We start from the raw sequence: 17,921 nt of genomic DNA, 5'->3' as shown, positions 1-17,921 counted from the left end.
GGGTATTGAATTCCATTGGCAAGAATGTTTCATGCCATAGCTTACAGAAGTGTGATTTCTGAAAAAGTTATATTAATTTTTATGTGTATTTAGAGTTGAACTTTTGAAAAAATACTATACTTCAAATAGTGTTTCGTAACAGTTTGGTATAGATATTGTTGGAACTTTTTTGTTCAGAACTTGGGAGTCTTATGATAGTATCTATTGTAGCAACCTACCCTTCTCTTTAGCTCCAATTTGATGTTTAAAGTATTAGAGTACTTTGATTTGAGGGGCAACAGGGTATGGAGAGGGAAGGGAATTTTCAGAAGACTCCAGGCAAGAACACTGGAGTGGGTTCTTGGAGTGAAAAGTTAAAGTGAAGTCGCCTAGTCGTGTCCGACTCTTCACAACCCCATGGACTGCAGCCCATCAGACTCCTCCGTCCATAGGATTTTCCAGGCAAGAGTACTGGCACCAAGTGGGTGCCATCGCCTTCTCCGAATCACTTCATAGATAGCCTGAAATCACTTGAGCATTCTACTAATTTGAATATACCTGAGAAAAAATTTACCAGAATCATAGTGGCACAAACATTTTCCCTTCCTCGTGATATAATATTAAATCCTCAGTGTCTTGAGCTTCCCCTGTGGCTCAGTGGTATAGAATCCACCTGCCAATGTAGGAGAGGCAGGTTCGATCCCTGAGTTGGGAAGATTCCCCTGGAGAAAGAAATATCAACCCACTCCAGTATTCTTGCCTGGACAGTCCCATAGACAGAGGAGCCTGGCAGGCTACAGTCCACGGGATTGGAAAGAGTAACATGACTTAGCAACACTAAATAACAACACCTCAGTGTCTTAGGATGCCTGCACCTATTCAATGAAAGAATAGCTTAGTGAACCCCAAGAACTATCTCCGAGATTCTGAAGAAATCTGTGTGATAGGTAGCCATTTTTTTCCCTCCATGCTAATCCTAACAACAGTATTTCCTGTCCCCCTCCCATTATTTCTGTTCCTTGCTGGTATGCCCCTTCAAGGAAGTGAAAATTAGCTAGTTAAGTGCCAGGTAACAATGTACCTGTTTTTTAAAACAAGGACTTAGCAGCAACTTCCTGCTCATAGCCACAAGTGAAGTCTGGGAAAGGTGGAACATCCTGGAAAGGTAATGATGGTACCAGAAAGTGTTCTGTCCAAGAACAAATGGAACTATGGTGGTTCGTGTGTGTCTGTCAGATAAGAGGAAACATCAGGAGGCAGAGTGAGATGGGTTCCATTGCTTTGTCTTCGGAGAAGATGGTTAGGGAATTTCTGGATTTTATTACTAGAATTAGGAGAATTCCTAATTACTACTTTTCCAAGAATCATTTCAGGGACTTCCTGGTAGTCCAGGAGCTAAGACTCCAAGCTTCTAGTGCAGGGGGCTTGGGTTCAATCTCTGGTCAGGAAACTAAATCCCACGTGCCACAACTAAGACCTGGCATAGCCAAGTAAATAAATAAATAAATTTAAAATAAAAGAATCATTTCAACACGGAGCATGCTAGGGCTTTCAAAGCACTAGGCCTGTGGTCTCAAACACAGAGTGCCCACAGATTTCTTTGTACCTGTCAGAAAATATGATTTTGTTTTCATTTCTTGACTTTTCTTCTCAATTCCCTCCCACCTTTATATAAGGATAGTTATATAGAATTATTAAAACCAAAGCTCTTTAGAATGTAATATTAGGCAGATTTCAGTGGTAACTTTCTTCCATTGTTTAAACTAGTTTAAGTTTACTTAGGTATGTAATCTCTTAAGATCCTTTCCAGTACCTACAAGTTTCTTATGAAATGAAGAAGAAACAATTTCCAGAAGAGTATAATCAAAAGGTGGATTATTGATTGAGGGGGTAAGAAAGAGGTCTCCTGTGTCTGCGAGAGTAAATAGCTTTTTATTTGGGAGAAGGAGTGTTAACTCTGATCATGTTGAAAAATGTCAAAATGATATAAAAGTATTAAAAACAACTCATGTTTCTTGAGTTACCCTTTCCAGAAATATCCATGCATATATTAGGTTAAACCCTATCAACTTGCCATTTTCATAGATGAAAATCTATCAGGTATTCGCAATTCCATACCTATGATCAAATATATATATATATACACACACACACACACACACACAAATTGCATATTAATAACTATAGTTTACTTTTATCAAGCACTTAGAATGTATTATCTTTGTTAGTTTTTGTTAACTCCTCTACTATTATTTTCTCTAAATGAAAAAATTCAGGTATAAGGAAGATGACTTTTCCAGAGTTCCACAGTTAGTAAGTAGAGAACCCCAGATACATATCAAAAAATTTGATGTTTGTCTGTACTCTTAACCACTATAATGGGATCATCCTAAAAGTACTATTTTACAACTTGTGAAACAGTGTATATGGACATTTTCCTGTGTTGGTTATATACTTTTGTGCCAATTCTGTTATCCACTGATAGACATTTAAAATATTTTCATTTGTTTATTATAAATAGTTAGCATTCTCTGTCATCATGTACCCATTTATTTTGCCGACTTGATTTCTAGAAGTGGGACTTCTGGGTCAAAGGATATTCACATCTTAAATTTTAATAAATATTTCCATGTTAATTTCCAAGAAGTTTATGCCAGTTTCCACCACTGCGTGAATGCCTATTTTCCCATCCATTTGTTAGTAACAGATGTGATTAGACATTTCAAAATGTTCCAGTTTCTGCAACTTTTCATTTATTGTATCTATGCCACTTCTCTCTGCCCTCTTCAAAGGTTGAGGTTCTGTTTATGTATGGAACATGGTGCAGGAGTGTGAACAACCTCTAAGATAGCCTATAAGGAGAATACTTGGATTTTTGAAATTTTATTTAAGCATTAAAAATAATTTATGGACAGTTTTTTTCATACCTTAGAAATGGGTGTATTTTGAAACAGACAACCGAGTTGAATTCTTCAGGGTATTTGAACAATCAGTCTTACATAGATGTTATTTTGTTTACCATATTTACTAGTTTTCATGATTTGAGGGTGTAGGTAGATTAGAATTGAAATATTAAGCATGAAATGATTCGGGGAACACAGCAGTTTAAAATCTACTAGGGGACAAACAGAATTAGATATTTTAACAGGTTTGTTTCTATAAATATCATGTAGCTACATTAGAATTGAGAGCATGTATCATTTTAGATAAAGAAGCTTTTTATGTTTTGAGGTATATTTTTTCACATTTAATTTTGTTCACACTTTCATTAACAAATCTGCCTCTTTTTCATAAATGACTTAAACATAAATCTGAATTTTAGTTGGATCTTTAAAATTTTCCAGAGATTCAAAGGCTGACTCTTTATCAGCTATCTTCAGGGACTGCCTGTGAAATAAGTTGAATTGCACATTATGGGTTTATCTTTCATCCTTCCCAAATCCCCTTTAAAAGATAGTAAAGGAGAGAAAAAAACATAAAAACACAAGAATAAAGAAAAGAGAAAACAGTAATACAAGTATTTACTTAGTTAAAATAACCCTAAATTTCTCTGTGAAATATTCCTAAATAAAATATTCAGATTTTCAATTAATGTTGTCAGTTAAAACCCAGGTTTTCATGGAAAACAGTGTATCTGCCTTAAGTATTGCAGCAGTACCTAGTTAGAATATGTTCTTGAATTTCTATTTACGCAATTTTTACTAAGAATTGTAGACAGTTTTGAAAACAGTAAATATAAGTTGTTACTGAAATGTTTACTACAACTTGTTTGTTTGACTTATCAGACTGTGCCACTTGTTTGTATTTTTATTAAAAAAAATTTTTTTGTTTGTATTTTTAGTTGAGATAAATTCATATATCACACCAGCACTTCTTATGCTTAGTATTTTCATGATTTATCATTTCTCCGTTCTTTTACTTCCAACCTATCTGTGTCTTTATTTAAAGCTGGTTTCTCTTGGCTAGGGCTAAGTCACTTCAGTCGTGGACTCTTTGCCTCCCTATAGACCTTTCAGTCATATCCTCTGTCCGTGGGGTTCTCCAGGCAAGAATGCTAGAGTGGGTTGCTGTGCCCTCCTCCAGGGGATCTTCCCAGGGATCAAACCTGCATCTCTTCGTCTCCTGCATTGGCAGCAGGGTTCTTTATCATTAGTGCCGCCTAAAGTAGTGCGTAATTGAGTTTTGAATTTGTATCCAGTATGAAAATTTATTTGGACAATTGAGTTCATTTACATTTAATGCAGTTATTACTGTGATTGGATTTGAGTCTCAGTTCAGTTCAGTTCAGTAGCTCAGTCATGTCCGACTCTGCAACCCCATGAATCACAGCAGGCCAGGCCTCCCTGTCCATCACCAACTCCTGGAGTTCACTGAGACTCAACGTCCATCGAGTCAGTGATGCCATCCAGCCATCTCATCCTCTGTCGTCCCATTCTCCTCCTGCCCCCAATCCCTCCCAGCATCAGAGTCTTTTCCAATGAGTCAACTCTTCGCATGAGGTGGCCAAAGTACTGGAGTTTCAGCTTTAGCATCATTCCTTCCAAAGAAATCCCAGGGCTGATCTCCTTCAGAATGGACAGGTTGGATCTCCTTGCAGTCCAAGGGACTCTTAAGAGTCTTCTCCAACACCACAGTTCAAAAGCATCAATTCTTCGGCGCTCAGCCTTCTTTACAGTCCAACTCTCACATCCATACATGACCACAGGAAAAGCCATAGCCTTGACTAGACGAACCTTTGTTGGCAAAGTGATGTCTCTGCTTTTGAATATGCTATCTAGGTTGGTCATAACTTTCCTTCCAAGGAGTAAGCATCTTTTAATTTCATGGCTGCAATCACCATCTGCAGTGATTTTGGAGCCCAAAAAAATAAAGTCTGACACTGTTTCCATTGTTTCCCCATCTATTTCCCATGAAGTGATGGGACCGGATGCCATGATCTTCATTTTCTGAATGTTGAGCTTTAAGCCCACTTTTTCAGTCTCCACTTTCACTTTCATCAAGAGGCTTTTTAGTTCCTCTTCACTTTCTGCCTTAAGGGTGGTGTCATCTGCATATCTGAGCTTATTGATATTTCTCCCGCCAATCTTGATTCCAGCTTGTGTTTCTTCCAGTCCAGCGTTTCTCATGATGTACTCTGCATAGAAGTTAAATAAGCAGGGTGACAGTATACAGCCTTGACATACTCCTTTTCCTATTTGGAACCGGTCTGTTATTCCATGTCCAGTTCTAACTGTTGCTTCCTGACCTGCATACAGATTTCTCAAGAGGCAGATCAGGTGGTCTGGTATTCCTATCTCTTTCAGAATTTTCCACAGTTTATTGTGATCCACACAGTCAAAGGCTTTGGCATAGTCAATAAAGCAGAAATAGATGTTTTTCTGGAACTCTCTTGCTTTTTTGATGAGCCAGCAGATGTTGGCAATTTGATCTCTGGTTCCTCTGCCTTTTCTAAAACCAGCTTGTACATCAGGAAGTTCACGGTTCACATATTGCTTAAGCCTGGCTTGGAGAATTTTGAGCATTACTTTACTAGTGGGTGAGATGAGTGCAATTGTGCTGTAGTTTGAGCATTCTTTGGCATTGCCTTTCTTTGGGATTGGAATGAAAACTGACCTTTTCCAGTCCTGTGGCTACTGCTGATTTGAGTCTACCATATTGCTAATTTGTTTGTCCTTGTTTTTGTTGCTGTTATTGTTTCTCCATTCTTTTCATCTTTTGAGTTAATCAAGTATTGTTTTAGTATACCATTCTATATCCTCTTTTAACTTTTTAACTATACCTCTTTTGTTTTTTTTTAATGGTTGCTATACAGATTTGTCTAAAGGTACAGTAAATATTGTTAACTGCTTACACTCAATCTTGAATGAATGCCACTTCACATACCATGTAAAAACCTTTTAACTGTAGAATTCCATTATATAAATCCCTCCCCTCCTTTGTGTTATTTGTCTTCACCTGTTTTACTTCTGTATGTTTTAACCTCCATAGTACATTGTTATTACTTGGTCATATATCGCTTAAAGAATTTATGAAAATAAAAACAGCTTTTTAACATTTATCATTTCTAGTGCTCTTTCATTTTCCCTGTAAATTCATTTCTTTCTAGTATCATTTTCTGTCAGTCTGTATGCAATTAGTCAACTCTAGAATTACCAGAGTTTCAATTAAACAAAGCTACTAGTAATACATTTGAATATACTGGTAAACCTATCTTTGCTTGTGAGGCACAGCAATCCTTACAGATACTGTAGCTTTTTTTTTTTTTTTTTTAAACATTTACAATCCTGAAAGGATAAAATTAAAGCTGGCTCTGAAAGAAAAATCTTTTACTGGCAATCCTTTAAAGAAATTCTCATAGAATAATAGATAAAACTTGTTTCTGGACATAGTTTACTTGAGTTTTTGGAGGACTTTATAAGTGTCTTAATTAAATGTTAAAGAAAATAACCAGAGTATGAAGAGGAAAATCCTACTGATACAGGCTTTTCAGCTTGCAGTAAGTTACCACTTTTCAGAATTGACATTTATTTGGTTGCTTGCTGTTCTTGTGTGTTGTATTACTTGGTGGGTTGAAGACTTGCTGACTCTTTGGAGAAAGTGACAGAAAATAGCCTTTTGAGTAAATACCGTCTGGTGGCAGCTTTGTGGGGATGAATAATGTAGAAGAACAAGTCATCAAAAGACTTTACCTTTCAGGTGTTCTCCCAGATTTATTTGGCTTAAAGGTAAGAATAGCAGCAGGATCTTGATTTAAAAGCCCATAGTATGGCTCATTTTCACTGTTCTGGTCATTCACATAACTGATATTATTGAGTCATCTTTGTGCAGAAGTGTACATGTTGATTGGATAGCAGCTAAGTGCCATATATATAAAATATTCACAAGTCCAAAATCCTTCCTTTCCAGTGAGTGGGCAAGTTATTAGGTAGTTGTGTTGCATTGAACACATGTGATGGTAAAGTAGAGAGCACTGAAGTCCCCGGGAGATGCCCCTCATCTCAGCCAGGGCTAAGTGTGTTTGTAACACTGGAAAAACATGTTACCTGAGTTGAGTCTTGAAGAACTTAGTCAAGTGCTGTGATACAAGGGTTGGACAGAGATTGGAGAAGGAATCCCAAGAGGAGAGAAGTAACTCTCTCAAACAAACTGGAGAACACATGCTATGGCATGATCAATAGTTTGAGTAGTAAAAAGGAAATGAGAGATGAAAATGTGGAGAGAAGCTTTGTCATGCTCATGGTTGACTGTGTCTTGGTTAGATACTTGGACTTGGTCCTGGAGAAGATTTTTAGCCACTGGAGTGCTTTAAATAGGAAAATGGTATTACCGGATTACTTATTTGAGAAAGATCATTCTCATTGCAGTGTGAACACTGTTAATACTGAAAATAGGAAGATTTCTTAGAAGGCTGATGAAGTAATCTCAGGCATGGAAGTGAAAATGTAGAAAGATGTGGATTATTTGGAAACTATTAATGAGGTAGAACTAATAAGAAGTGATAATTTGGATATAGAAGGTAGGCTTGAGGGTGACACCCAGTTTTCTGGCTTAGGCATTGGAGGTGAATGGTTTTACCACTCCTTTAAGTGAGAAAGAGAAGAGGAAAACAGGAGAAGTAATGACTTACAGCTGTCTTCCCCAGCCTCTGGTAAAGAATCCACCTGCCAATGCAGGAAACATAGGTTTGATCCCTGGGTTGGGAAGATCCCCTCGAGAAGGAAATGGCAACATACTCCAGTATTCTTGCCTGGGAAAGCCCATGGACAGAGGAGCCTGGCGGGCTACTCGCAAAAGAGTCTGACACAACTGAGTGACTAAACAACAACAAAAATGATTTGCCGCATTCTTTATTAGGAAGTTGAACAATGAGGTCTAGAATTTAAGACGGTGTTCTTTTGGAGGTAAAGATGAGAGTGGTTATTAGCACAGGGCAACCAGTATTGTCTTTATAGCTCTCATAATTGCACAGCTAGAATTAGAATTCAGCTTTACCAAGCTGAGCCACAGTGGAAGTCCAGAATTAGAATTCAGAACCCAGGATTACGTGTCACATCAGTCCATTTAGACATATTACTTCTGTAAAAGACTGCTGAAACACAGAAACTTAGAGATGACAAAATTCTAGGGTGGAAATTAACATGCAGGGTTGTCTGTGTTCTGAAATAAATGTAATAGAGGTGAAGGATCTATTACTTCAAGAGTTTTGCTTGTTGACCAGCAGAGGGCAGGCAACAACGCGGCTCAGTATCCGTAACTTCTGCTCCGTGTTGCCCTTCAGGCCTGGAAGCTCAGGCCTTCTAGTATAGACTTTCAGTGTTCTTGTTACACGAAAGCTAGACATCCAGGACACTTTTATCTATCCTTGCTTCCAAGACTTAGAAGGTGTTTCGTTTTTGTTCTGGAGCCAGATCTGCTTTCCACTCGCTGTTCCCTACGTCTGGTTCTTATTTTTCCTTAAAGTTTAAGACTAGAGTCATCCCTTAAGAGCTGCCATGGTGACATGGGGTTAGAATAAGATCAAGAGAGTCTGAGAAATATAATGGCTCTTTGCCTTCTGGTACAAATGTCCAGCTTTTGTTCCTGGTTAACTGTTAAGATTCAAGGACATGTTTGTGTTTTTCTTGGTCTTACGATTCAGAGACTAGAATGGAAGGAATGGACATTGGCTTGTGGAGATAGCGCTGATACACCTGGTTGGTTCTGTAAGGCAGCACTGCCACTCCTCCACTATTTGATGTGAGGAGCCCATGAAAACCTTCCTGTCCCAGGGCACATCCTTCATCCACTTGCTGTATGTCTGTAATACCCATTAGTTTCCTTTGTAGCTTTAAGCATTCAAAGCTCAACTTAAATTTAAAATTTTCACAAAGAGGGACACGGATGGGGTGGCAGGACAAATTATCGATATTTCTTTAACCAGGACTTACAAGAATAGGACTTAGGCAGGAACGTGTAATTGGATTTAACTAGGGGGTGCAAGAAAGATCTTGGAACTAGGGTTACACTGTTTCCAATTTACAAACAGTGCCTCCAAACTGACAAATGACATTTATAGAGAATATACTGTATGCCAGGCATTGTTGCTATTTAATCCTTAGGCCAGTCTTATAATCTCAGTTACTATTCCTGTTTTGCAGATTAGGAAACTAAAGCACAGAGAAGTTAAGTAATTTTTCTGAGGTTACTGTGGAGGAGACAACCTATATGCACCACCATTCAATCCTCCTCTGTATTTTAATTTTTTCATTTATTTATTAATTTATTTTTGACTCTGCTGAGTCTTCATTGCTGCATATAGGCAGGGTCCGGGCTTCTCATTGCAGTGGCTTCTCTTGTTGCAGAGCACGGACCGTAGGGGTGCACAGGCTCAGTAGTTGTGGCATGTAGGCTTAGTTGCTCCACAGCACGTAGAATCTTCCTAGACCAGGATCAAAACCATGTTCCCTGCCTTGGCAGATGGATTCTTAACCACTGGACCACCCAGGAAGTCCCCCAGATGACTTGAATTAGTACATGGGCTAGAATTCGCTAGTATAGCAGTAACATCATTTAAGAAAACATAGGTAGAGACACTTTTAAAAGTTTTACCTCACAGCACCTACCTGCTGTATTGAGAAATATGCATAATTGGTTATTTTTAATTACTTATTGATAACTGACAGTGTTCAAGTGTTCCTTATTAGATCAAAAAAGTTCCTCTAAAAATATGAAACTTTGTTTACTGATATAATTGAACAACTTAATGAAGAATATTCATTGGAAGGACTGATGCTGAGGCTGAGACTCCAATACTTTGGCCACCTCATGCAAAGAGTTGACTCACTGGAAAAGACCCTGATGCTGGGAGGGACTGGAGACAGGAGGAGAAGGGGACGACAGAGGATGAGATGGCTGGATGGCATCACCGCTCGATGCACATGAGTTTGAATGAACTCCGGGAGTTGGTGATGGACAGGGAGGCCTGGTGTGCTGCGATTCATGGGGTCACAAAGAGTCGGACATGACTGAGCGACTGAACTGAACTAAATGCAGGCTAACTTAATTGACCTGGAAGTTTTAGAGAATGCTTACATTTAGGTTTGGTTATGCTTCTGAAAACATCTGTTGTACACTTAGTAAGTGAATTATTTCTTTCATCTTCATTGAATTTCATCTTCTCTTTTCTCCTCTTTTCATCTAAATGAAGAATACAAATTAAGGAGTATCTTCATGTAGAAAGTCGATTGGGAAAACCTTCTATTTCAGAAACAAATAGTACATTGTCCCAAGAGGTTTTTTTTTTTTTCCTTCTTACAACTTCTCGTCTCCTAACTACATTTGTGTTCTTTGGCATTGACTGAATAGCATAACCAGAAATCAGTCCTAGACAACTTTGGGCAAAAAGACTTGGTGAGAAAGAAGAAAATGAAAACTGATGGTGAGGGCAGATTTTGAGTTTTTACAACTCTGGGTTCCACCCTCCTTACCGTGGATAATTAAGAGGTAGTTGACTGTTCTTGGCCAGGTCAGTGGGAAGCTGACAAGTCAGACTGTGGATTTTCCCACATCATCAGCCTAAGAATAAAGTTGTTATATATTTGTATCTAAGTTCAAGAAAGACTGGTTTCAAGTTCCAAGCCAGCCACTGGTTTGGGAGAAGAGAATGCTGTCACCTTCATAGAGCTGTGAATTATAAAAGACATTTCTGTTGGGTTACTGCATGTCCCTTGGGGTTTGTTTCATTTATAACATTGCCTCAGGCCTTCTGCGGCATCCTGTTGGAATGACCTCCTTTTCAACCCTGTGCTGGCAGCTGCAATGTGGCTCTTTCCCGGGGATCCTTCAGGCTGCTCACGTGACCAACATGAACTGCGACCCCTTTGTTCCTTACCCAGATGATTAGTTTTCCTTCATTTTTCTTTTCTATTTAATAATTTTGCCTTATTTTCTGTCCTCTTTTTCCTCTTCACTTCCCTTTTTATTTATTGCATACACAAGACTTTGGGTAGCAATTTAAATTCTTTTATTGAAGTATACCATCAGTGCAGAAAAGTACACAGATCATAGGTTAGCTTACTGAATTTTCACAGCATGAACATACCCATGCAGACAGTCCTCGGGTCAAGGAAGAGAACATCACCAGAATCCCAGCAAACCTTTCCTGTCCCCTTTTTCTGGTTACCATTCTTCTCCCTTAAAGAGAATCGTTGTCCTGACTTCTACAGCTTTGCCTGTTTTTAAATCTAGAAATGGAATCAAACCGTGTGTATTCCTTTGCACCTAGACCCTTTCATTGAACATTTTTGTGACTTGTCCATGTTAATCTGTTTATTCCTGCTATGTAGTATTCCATTTGTGTGCATAGTCCAGAGTTTATTCTGTTCTTCATGGGCATTTGGATTGTTTCTAGTTTAGGGCCATTATGAATGGTACTGCACACATTCTCATACATGTCTTTTTATCAAAAGACATGATATATTTCTGGATATTTACATAGAAATGAAATTGCCAAGACTTAGTGTATCCATCTAACCATTTAAATTTCATGTCAAACACTGCATGGGTGATTTTTGGTGAATTCTTGGTAGGAAACATTTGTAAACATACAGATTCAGCTTCAGCATGTCTAATCTTTGGCTATGAAAAATGCTCCTAGTTAAATGTGCTGTAGTTCTAAACAGATAACTCCTATATACAACAAAATTGCCACTCAGTCATGTGTTTCATTAACTTTCGTCCTAATGTGAACTTTTATCCAGCGTTTCAAAGCTGAGTTGGTGGTCCCATTCTGTAAAAATCTTACCTGAATATTTTGACGGTGATAATTTACAAGAGTTAAGATTTCATGTTTGTTACACGGCCTCTAAGTAGCAGTGCTCTAAAAGCAGGGAAGAGTGATGTGCTGGTGCTTGACTGTCATGCTTAGTCAGAGCTACAGAGGCTGGCACTCGTATTTGTACAGATTTGTACCAAGACACCTGCAAAGGTGATGAGAGACAGGCTCTACACCATAGAGGGTCTCCAGGAGAAGTAACCAAGCAATTGTGTAGCCAAGAGTAATCTTGTTCTTTTTTTAAAATCAGGACTTTCCAAAACTTGTTTCATGAATGCTTCTGAATAAGTTTAACTTAATGAGCATAGAAATGTGATTGTGATATCATATGCCTTTGAAAGGGAATAGTATCTTTGAAGGAAAGTTTATTTGTGAAATAAAATGTTGTCAGTCATTCTGTGAACATGTATGGAATTAAGTTGACTTGCTTTGACCATAATGTTTTAGAGACCTTCAAGGGAATTTCTTTACCTTCCATCAAAATAAAAGAAGAAAAAACAAAAACAGAAAGAGGTAATAATTAAAATTTGATGGTTATAAAAATTTAGTAATGGAACCATCAGATTCACTTCCCATGTTAGGTATATAGCTTTCCTTTAGAAGAAAGTCTTCTGAGGAGGGAAAGGAGAGTTGCTATTCCAGTTGAGATGGTTTTGAAACAAAGTATAGTAAAAATAAATAAAAGAATGAGAGAATAAAAGATTTCATTTCTGCCAAATTATTCTGAGTATTCTATATTTTTATTTCTTCAGTCTTTTTTTAAATAGTGATGTATAGACATACTGATAAGAGAATTTAATATCTTAATACAGAAATACTGGATTTCATTCTATTTTGAATGACATTTAGAACTCACACTGGAGATTGTTCTATTTTAAATCAGTACATTCAATTGAGAAAGTATTGCTGATGATCTATGTTGTCCTGTGTACTTGGCTAAGCCCTAGATGACATAGAAATAATAGTTCCTGTCCTCAGAAAGCTTACAATCTAGTGTGTATGGCATGTACAAATTACAGTGTAAAGCAGTTGCCACAGAGAGAATTCTTGCAGGAAAGGAGAAGGCAAGTAGACCCATTTGAAGTGAGTCTTAAAGGATAGGTAGATTGGTCTGGAATGGCCTTTTGCTGATCTTGGCAGTGAGAAGTAAGGCTAAAGGGAAGCAGGTAATGAGTTTGTACCTGATATGGTATCCCAGGTGACACAGTGAATCTACCTGCCAAGGCAGGAGATGCAGGTTCAATCACTGGTCTGGGAAGATCCCCTGGAGAAGGAGTTGGCAACCCACTCCAATATTCTTGCCTGGGAAGTCCCATGGACAGAAGAGCCTGGGAGACTCGAGTCCGTGAGGTCGCAGAATTGGACACAACTAAGTGACTAAGCAGCAGCACAACACAGAACAGACCAAGAGCATTCACTTTAGACCAAGTTAAGAATTGAGTCTTTGCTCAGTGTTGCTGTCTGACCTTAAACAGTTGTGTCAACCTATCCAAGGTCAGGTTCCTCATTTACTTAGTGGGGACAGCACCCAGGTAACTAGCCACAGCATTGTTGGAAAGATGAGAATCCTGTGCAGAAGTGTAGCTCTCAGAGTATATATACCACGTGCTCAGATAGCTACTCCGGACAGAGAGGGACCTTGAAGGTTTGTAAACCATGGAGTGGTGGGATCTGAGTCATGTGAGACTTTTACTTTTATAATTGACATACAAAAGATGGCACACATTTGAAATGTGTAATCTGAAAGTTTCTTCCGCAAATACAAGCCAGTGACATCATCGCCACAGTGGAGTTATGACCACATCCAGCACTCCCAAAAGTTTTTCTAAGACCTTGAATGAACGGTCAGCCCTGCTGTGTGGGCAAAGAATGGAGTGCAGTGGAGAAGTCAGTTAAGAGGCTCTGGCTGTGGTCCAGGTAAGAGAGAGAGTGAGGGCATGAAGCAGGTGTGCCGGCTGCGGCTCCCCTGACAGCCTGCAGTGCTGGAGGACCTGGTTGAGCTCCATCGTGATGTGACCTCCAGCACCGAACTCAGGAGCCAGAGGAGAGCAGCCTCTTGCTGAGCTGACAGATTTCTCTTTGAAAGATGGCTTACTTTATACTTGCTTCTCCCTTTATTTTGTTTAGGGTTTAAAAGACAACCTGTTTGCTTCTGGGACGTCCAGTCTGACAGCCAGCAAGCAGCTGGTTCGTCCAAGAATCACGAGAATCTGCCTCAGGGACCTGATCTTCTGTATGGAGCAGGAGAGGGATATGAAGTATTCCCGAGCTCTATACCTGGCCCTCCTGAAGTGACCACAGCCCCGTCATCCAGACCCTTGCTACTTACTGCCAAAGAAGATGTCGAGAGCGTTGTTGCACATTTCAGTTTCTAGAAAATAATCACCAGTAGGGGAGACCATTGTTTACAGTTATAAACTTTTACTAAGTCGTGCTTATATATCCCATGAGGTTCTTAATGACTAGGATTCAGCTTTGTCTCCTGAAAAGTGGTTGTGACATACGGTTTACACCGTAGTAGGCCTCTGCCTTCGTACGTGTTTAATTACAGCAAGGCTTTGTTTGTTACTGCCTGCTTCACTTGTTAACAGGTAAGGTGTCTCTCCCTGTTACATCCTGCACTGAGATGCAGGGGGACAAGAGGAGTCTTTACTTACCAGAAAACTGTATGTATTTCATCCTACACGGAACCTGACTCAAAGCGTTAGGTTTTCTGGGCTGGAATCAGAAGTTGCTAAGCTAACTATGACAGTCACCTTCTGTGGTTGAAGGTGACAAGCCACAGGGAAAGGCCCAGTGGTGACTTTGGTCAGCTGAGACCCATTGATGTCAAAACATTGATAAATGGTGATAGTTTGTGCCCGAGGTTCCCTGGTTCATGTCACTACGTGCTACGTGCTGCTCTGATACCAAGGGGACATCCTTGTCAGGGAAGGATGCTATACATTGAAGCTGCTGGTATACCTCATTGAAAATTGGAAAAGATAGTTTACGAAGGAATGATGGGGTACTGCCTCCAAACTGATGCTTTATACACCTAAGAGGAGGCAGATCAAATTGGAACTCCAAAGCAGCCCATACATGTTTTGTTAACAGGGAAAAAACAAAAATCACAGCCCAACCAAAAAGGAAAATGTGTCAAACATTTTCAAATTACAGTATTTCAAAAGAAAGTTATTCTTTGTTTTGTGTATTGCTTCAAATCTCAAGAAGGATAGTTTTATAAACTCTTTTAGCCTAAGTTTTAAGCATCTTGTTGAATTAAAAAAAATCCTAATCAGTGATTAGAAATTTTTAACAATGGATTCCATTTTGGGTTCTGTACACAAAAAGTAATGTCAGCATCTTACTCTTGGAGATCTTGGCTCTGCATATATTATGAGAAGCATGTTACATGTATACTCCTCTAAAGAGGAGGCTGACATTTTTCAAAGCAAACCCTCTATTTTTTTTTTAATTCGACTTTTTTGGCATGTAGCTGGTGAAAAAATAATAACTGTAGTTAGAATCACATACAGAAAGAGTCAGTAAATCCTCCAAAGAAGGTTTTTTAAAAAAAGGGGGTGGGGGAGGAAGCTGTGCTTCTTAGAAAAAGAGTTCAGGGGAAAAAAAAAAACACCTCAAGTATGTTATTCTTCATCCTGTTCTTCCCTCTGGGACTGTTATGGCCATATTCTGTACTGTAGTAAGTTTTAAATTGGCCACATTTTCTGTTTCAGCAAGTTATTATGTAAAAATGCTATAAATTATGTATATGTTTAAAAAAAGTCCTTTAAGAAGAGATCTGTACCTAAAGTTGTTTTTGTATATTTAAATGCTTAGCTTTATTTTTTGGTAAAGTGCAGCACACTCCCATATTTGTGTATAATCTTCTTGATCAGATGTTTAAAATTATTGCAAATACTTCATTAAAATAATTATTTTATTATAAGAATAACGTTGCACAATCACTGACTTGGGCAACATCTCTGGAAGTCCGCCCATGAAGCTGGGGGCTGGGCAGTGAATCTTTCTTGGCTCGGATTGTTACTCTGGAGAATGAGCATTCTAGAACCTCACTTCAGATCCAAGCTCCTGTATCACTTTCTTTGACATAGTTGTAAATTTGCATGGTATTTGACTCAACAATGAAAGCTATGCATATTCATTACAAAAGCTTTTCTTGACTCATCAAAGTTTTCTTACACAGCTATTCCTTTTTCCAAATTTATGTTTATTATACATTTTAAACTTTGGGTCATGGAGTAGATCTTACACACAAAAGGACAAACACAGTGGACCCAAGGTATTCCTCCATTCAGTTTGCAGAATGGTGGCCCTGGTGCCAATTTGATCTCTTAAGTGAATTCTCTGTGACTCACATGTTGCTGCCAATATTTTAATTCACAAAAGTATATTTCCAGTTCTTTTGAAAAATTAGATGATCTGGAGTCATTAGTTGTACGCGTTTGTGTGATGACCTTCTGGAGTCAAACCACTGGCTGTCTACTTTAGATGTGAGGGCACAAGCTCACAATCCCTTGCCTGATCCCCTTAAGCACTGACGTTTGAGGCTCTCTGCCTTCATAATATATTTACTTTGCGTGATGAAAACTAAAAGAGCAAAGTGCCAGAAATTCTCCATCTATTTACTGTGTTTAAGCAACTTTATTGGGACATGCTTTACATATAAAATTCACCATTTTATTCGTTTAATTTTAATATGACTGATGGACCTTTTAAATTATCTCTTTGAGGATATCTATAAGATTCTTCTCTTTAAAAAGGTGAATTTAACATTCTTTCAAAGCCTATATTTGTTTTTGTCTTTTTTTAACTGAAAGTTTCAATTCTATAGTTCTTTAGTGTTTTACAATTTTCAGAAGTTTCACACATATGATTTCATGTAATCCTATAATAACCCTGTCTCCCCTCCCCTCTCTCTACTGGTAACCACTAGTTTGCTCTCTGTATCTATGAGGCTGCTGCTTTTTTGTTTTTATTCACTAGTTAGATTTCCATTTGTAAGTAATATCATATGGTATTTGTCTTTCTCTGACTTATCTCACTTAGCTTAATGCCCTCCCATCCATGTTACTGCAAATGCAAATTTTCATTCTTTTTTATGGCTAAGTAGTACTCCATTGTGTGTATATACATATATACATACCACATCTCTACTCATTCATCTGTTGATGGACATTTTGGTTCCTTCCATACCTTGGCAATTATAAATAATGCTGCTATGAACATTGGGGTGCATGTATCTTTTTAAATTAGCATTTTGGGTTGTTTTTTTTTTTTTATCTATACCCAAGAGTGGAATTGCAGGGTCATATGGTAGCTCTATTTTTAGCTTTTTGAGAAACCTTCATTTTTCCAGTTGGCTGCACCAATTTACATTCCCACCAACAGTGTATGAGGGTTCCCTTTTCTTCATATCCTCATCAACATTTGTTACTTGTGGGTTGGGTGATTGTTTTGATTTTTTGGGTGATACCCATTCTGACAGGTGTGAAGTGATATCTCATTGTGGTTTTAGTTTGCATTTCCCTGATGACTGGTGATGTTGAGCATATTTTCATATGCCTGTTGGCCATCTGCATTTCCTCTTTGGAAAAATGTTCTTCTGCCCATTATTTAACTGGGTTTTTTGTTGTTTCTGCTGTTTTTTGATGTTGAGTTATATGAGTTGTTCATATATGTTGGATATTAAGCCCTTATTGGTCATATCATTTGCAAGTATTTTCTCCCATTCAGCAGGTTGTCCTTTTATTTTATTGATGGTTTCCTTTGCTGGGCAAAAGCTTTTAAATTTAATTAGGTTCCATTTGTTTATTTTTGCTTTTGTTTCCTTTGCTTTAGGAAGCGGATCCAAAAAATATTGCTGCAATTTATGTCAAAGGGTATTCTGCCTGTGTTTTCCTCTAGGAGTTTTGTAGTATTCAGTCTTACATTTAGGTCTTTAATCCATTTTGAAGTTTATCTTTGTAAATGGTGTTAGAGAATTTCTAATTTCATTCTTTTACAAGTAGCTGTCTGGTTTTCCCAACACCGTTTATTAAAGAGACTACCTTTTCTCCATTGTATATTCTTGCTGCCTTTTTCATAAATTAATTGACCATCGTGTGTGTGTTTATTTCCTGTTCTA

The 17,921-nt window shown here is 38.2% G+C and overlaps 1 protein-coding gene across 1 annotated transcript in view; it reads left to right on the top strand.

Annotated features, from left to right (window-relative positions):
* Positions 1-14,238, top strand: part of TAF4B (TATA-box binding protein associated factor 4b) — a 105,667-nt gene extending 91,429 nt beyond the window's left edge. Inside the window, exon 15 of the mRNA NM_001205844.1 lies at positions 13,919-14,238. Coding sequence (NP_001192773.1) covers positions 13,919-14,086 — 168 coding nt within the window. The 3' untranslated portion in view covers positions 14,087-14,238. The remainder of the gene's footprint in view (positions 1-13,918) is intronic.
* Positions 14,239-17,921: the final 3,683 nt, after the last annotated feature.

Source organism: Bos taurus, chromosome 24 (genome assembly GCF_002263795.3).
Source record: "Bos taurus isolate L1 Dominette 01449 registration number 42190680 breed Hereford chromosome 24, ARS-UCD2.0, whole genome shotgun sequence".
NCBI lineage: Eukaryota > Metazoa > Chordata > Mammalia > Artiodactyla > Bovidae > Bos > Bos taurus.
The sequence above is the reverse complement of the archived record's forward strand: the minus strand, read 5'-3'. Positions and strand labels throughout refer to the sequence as shown.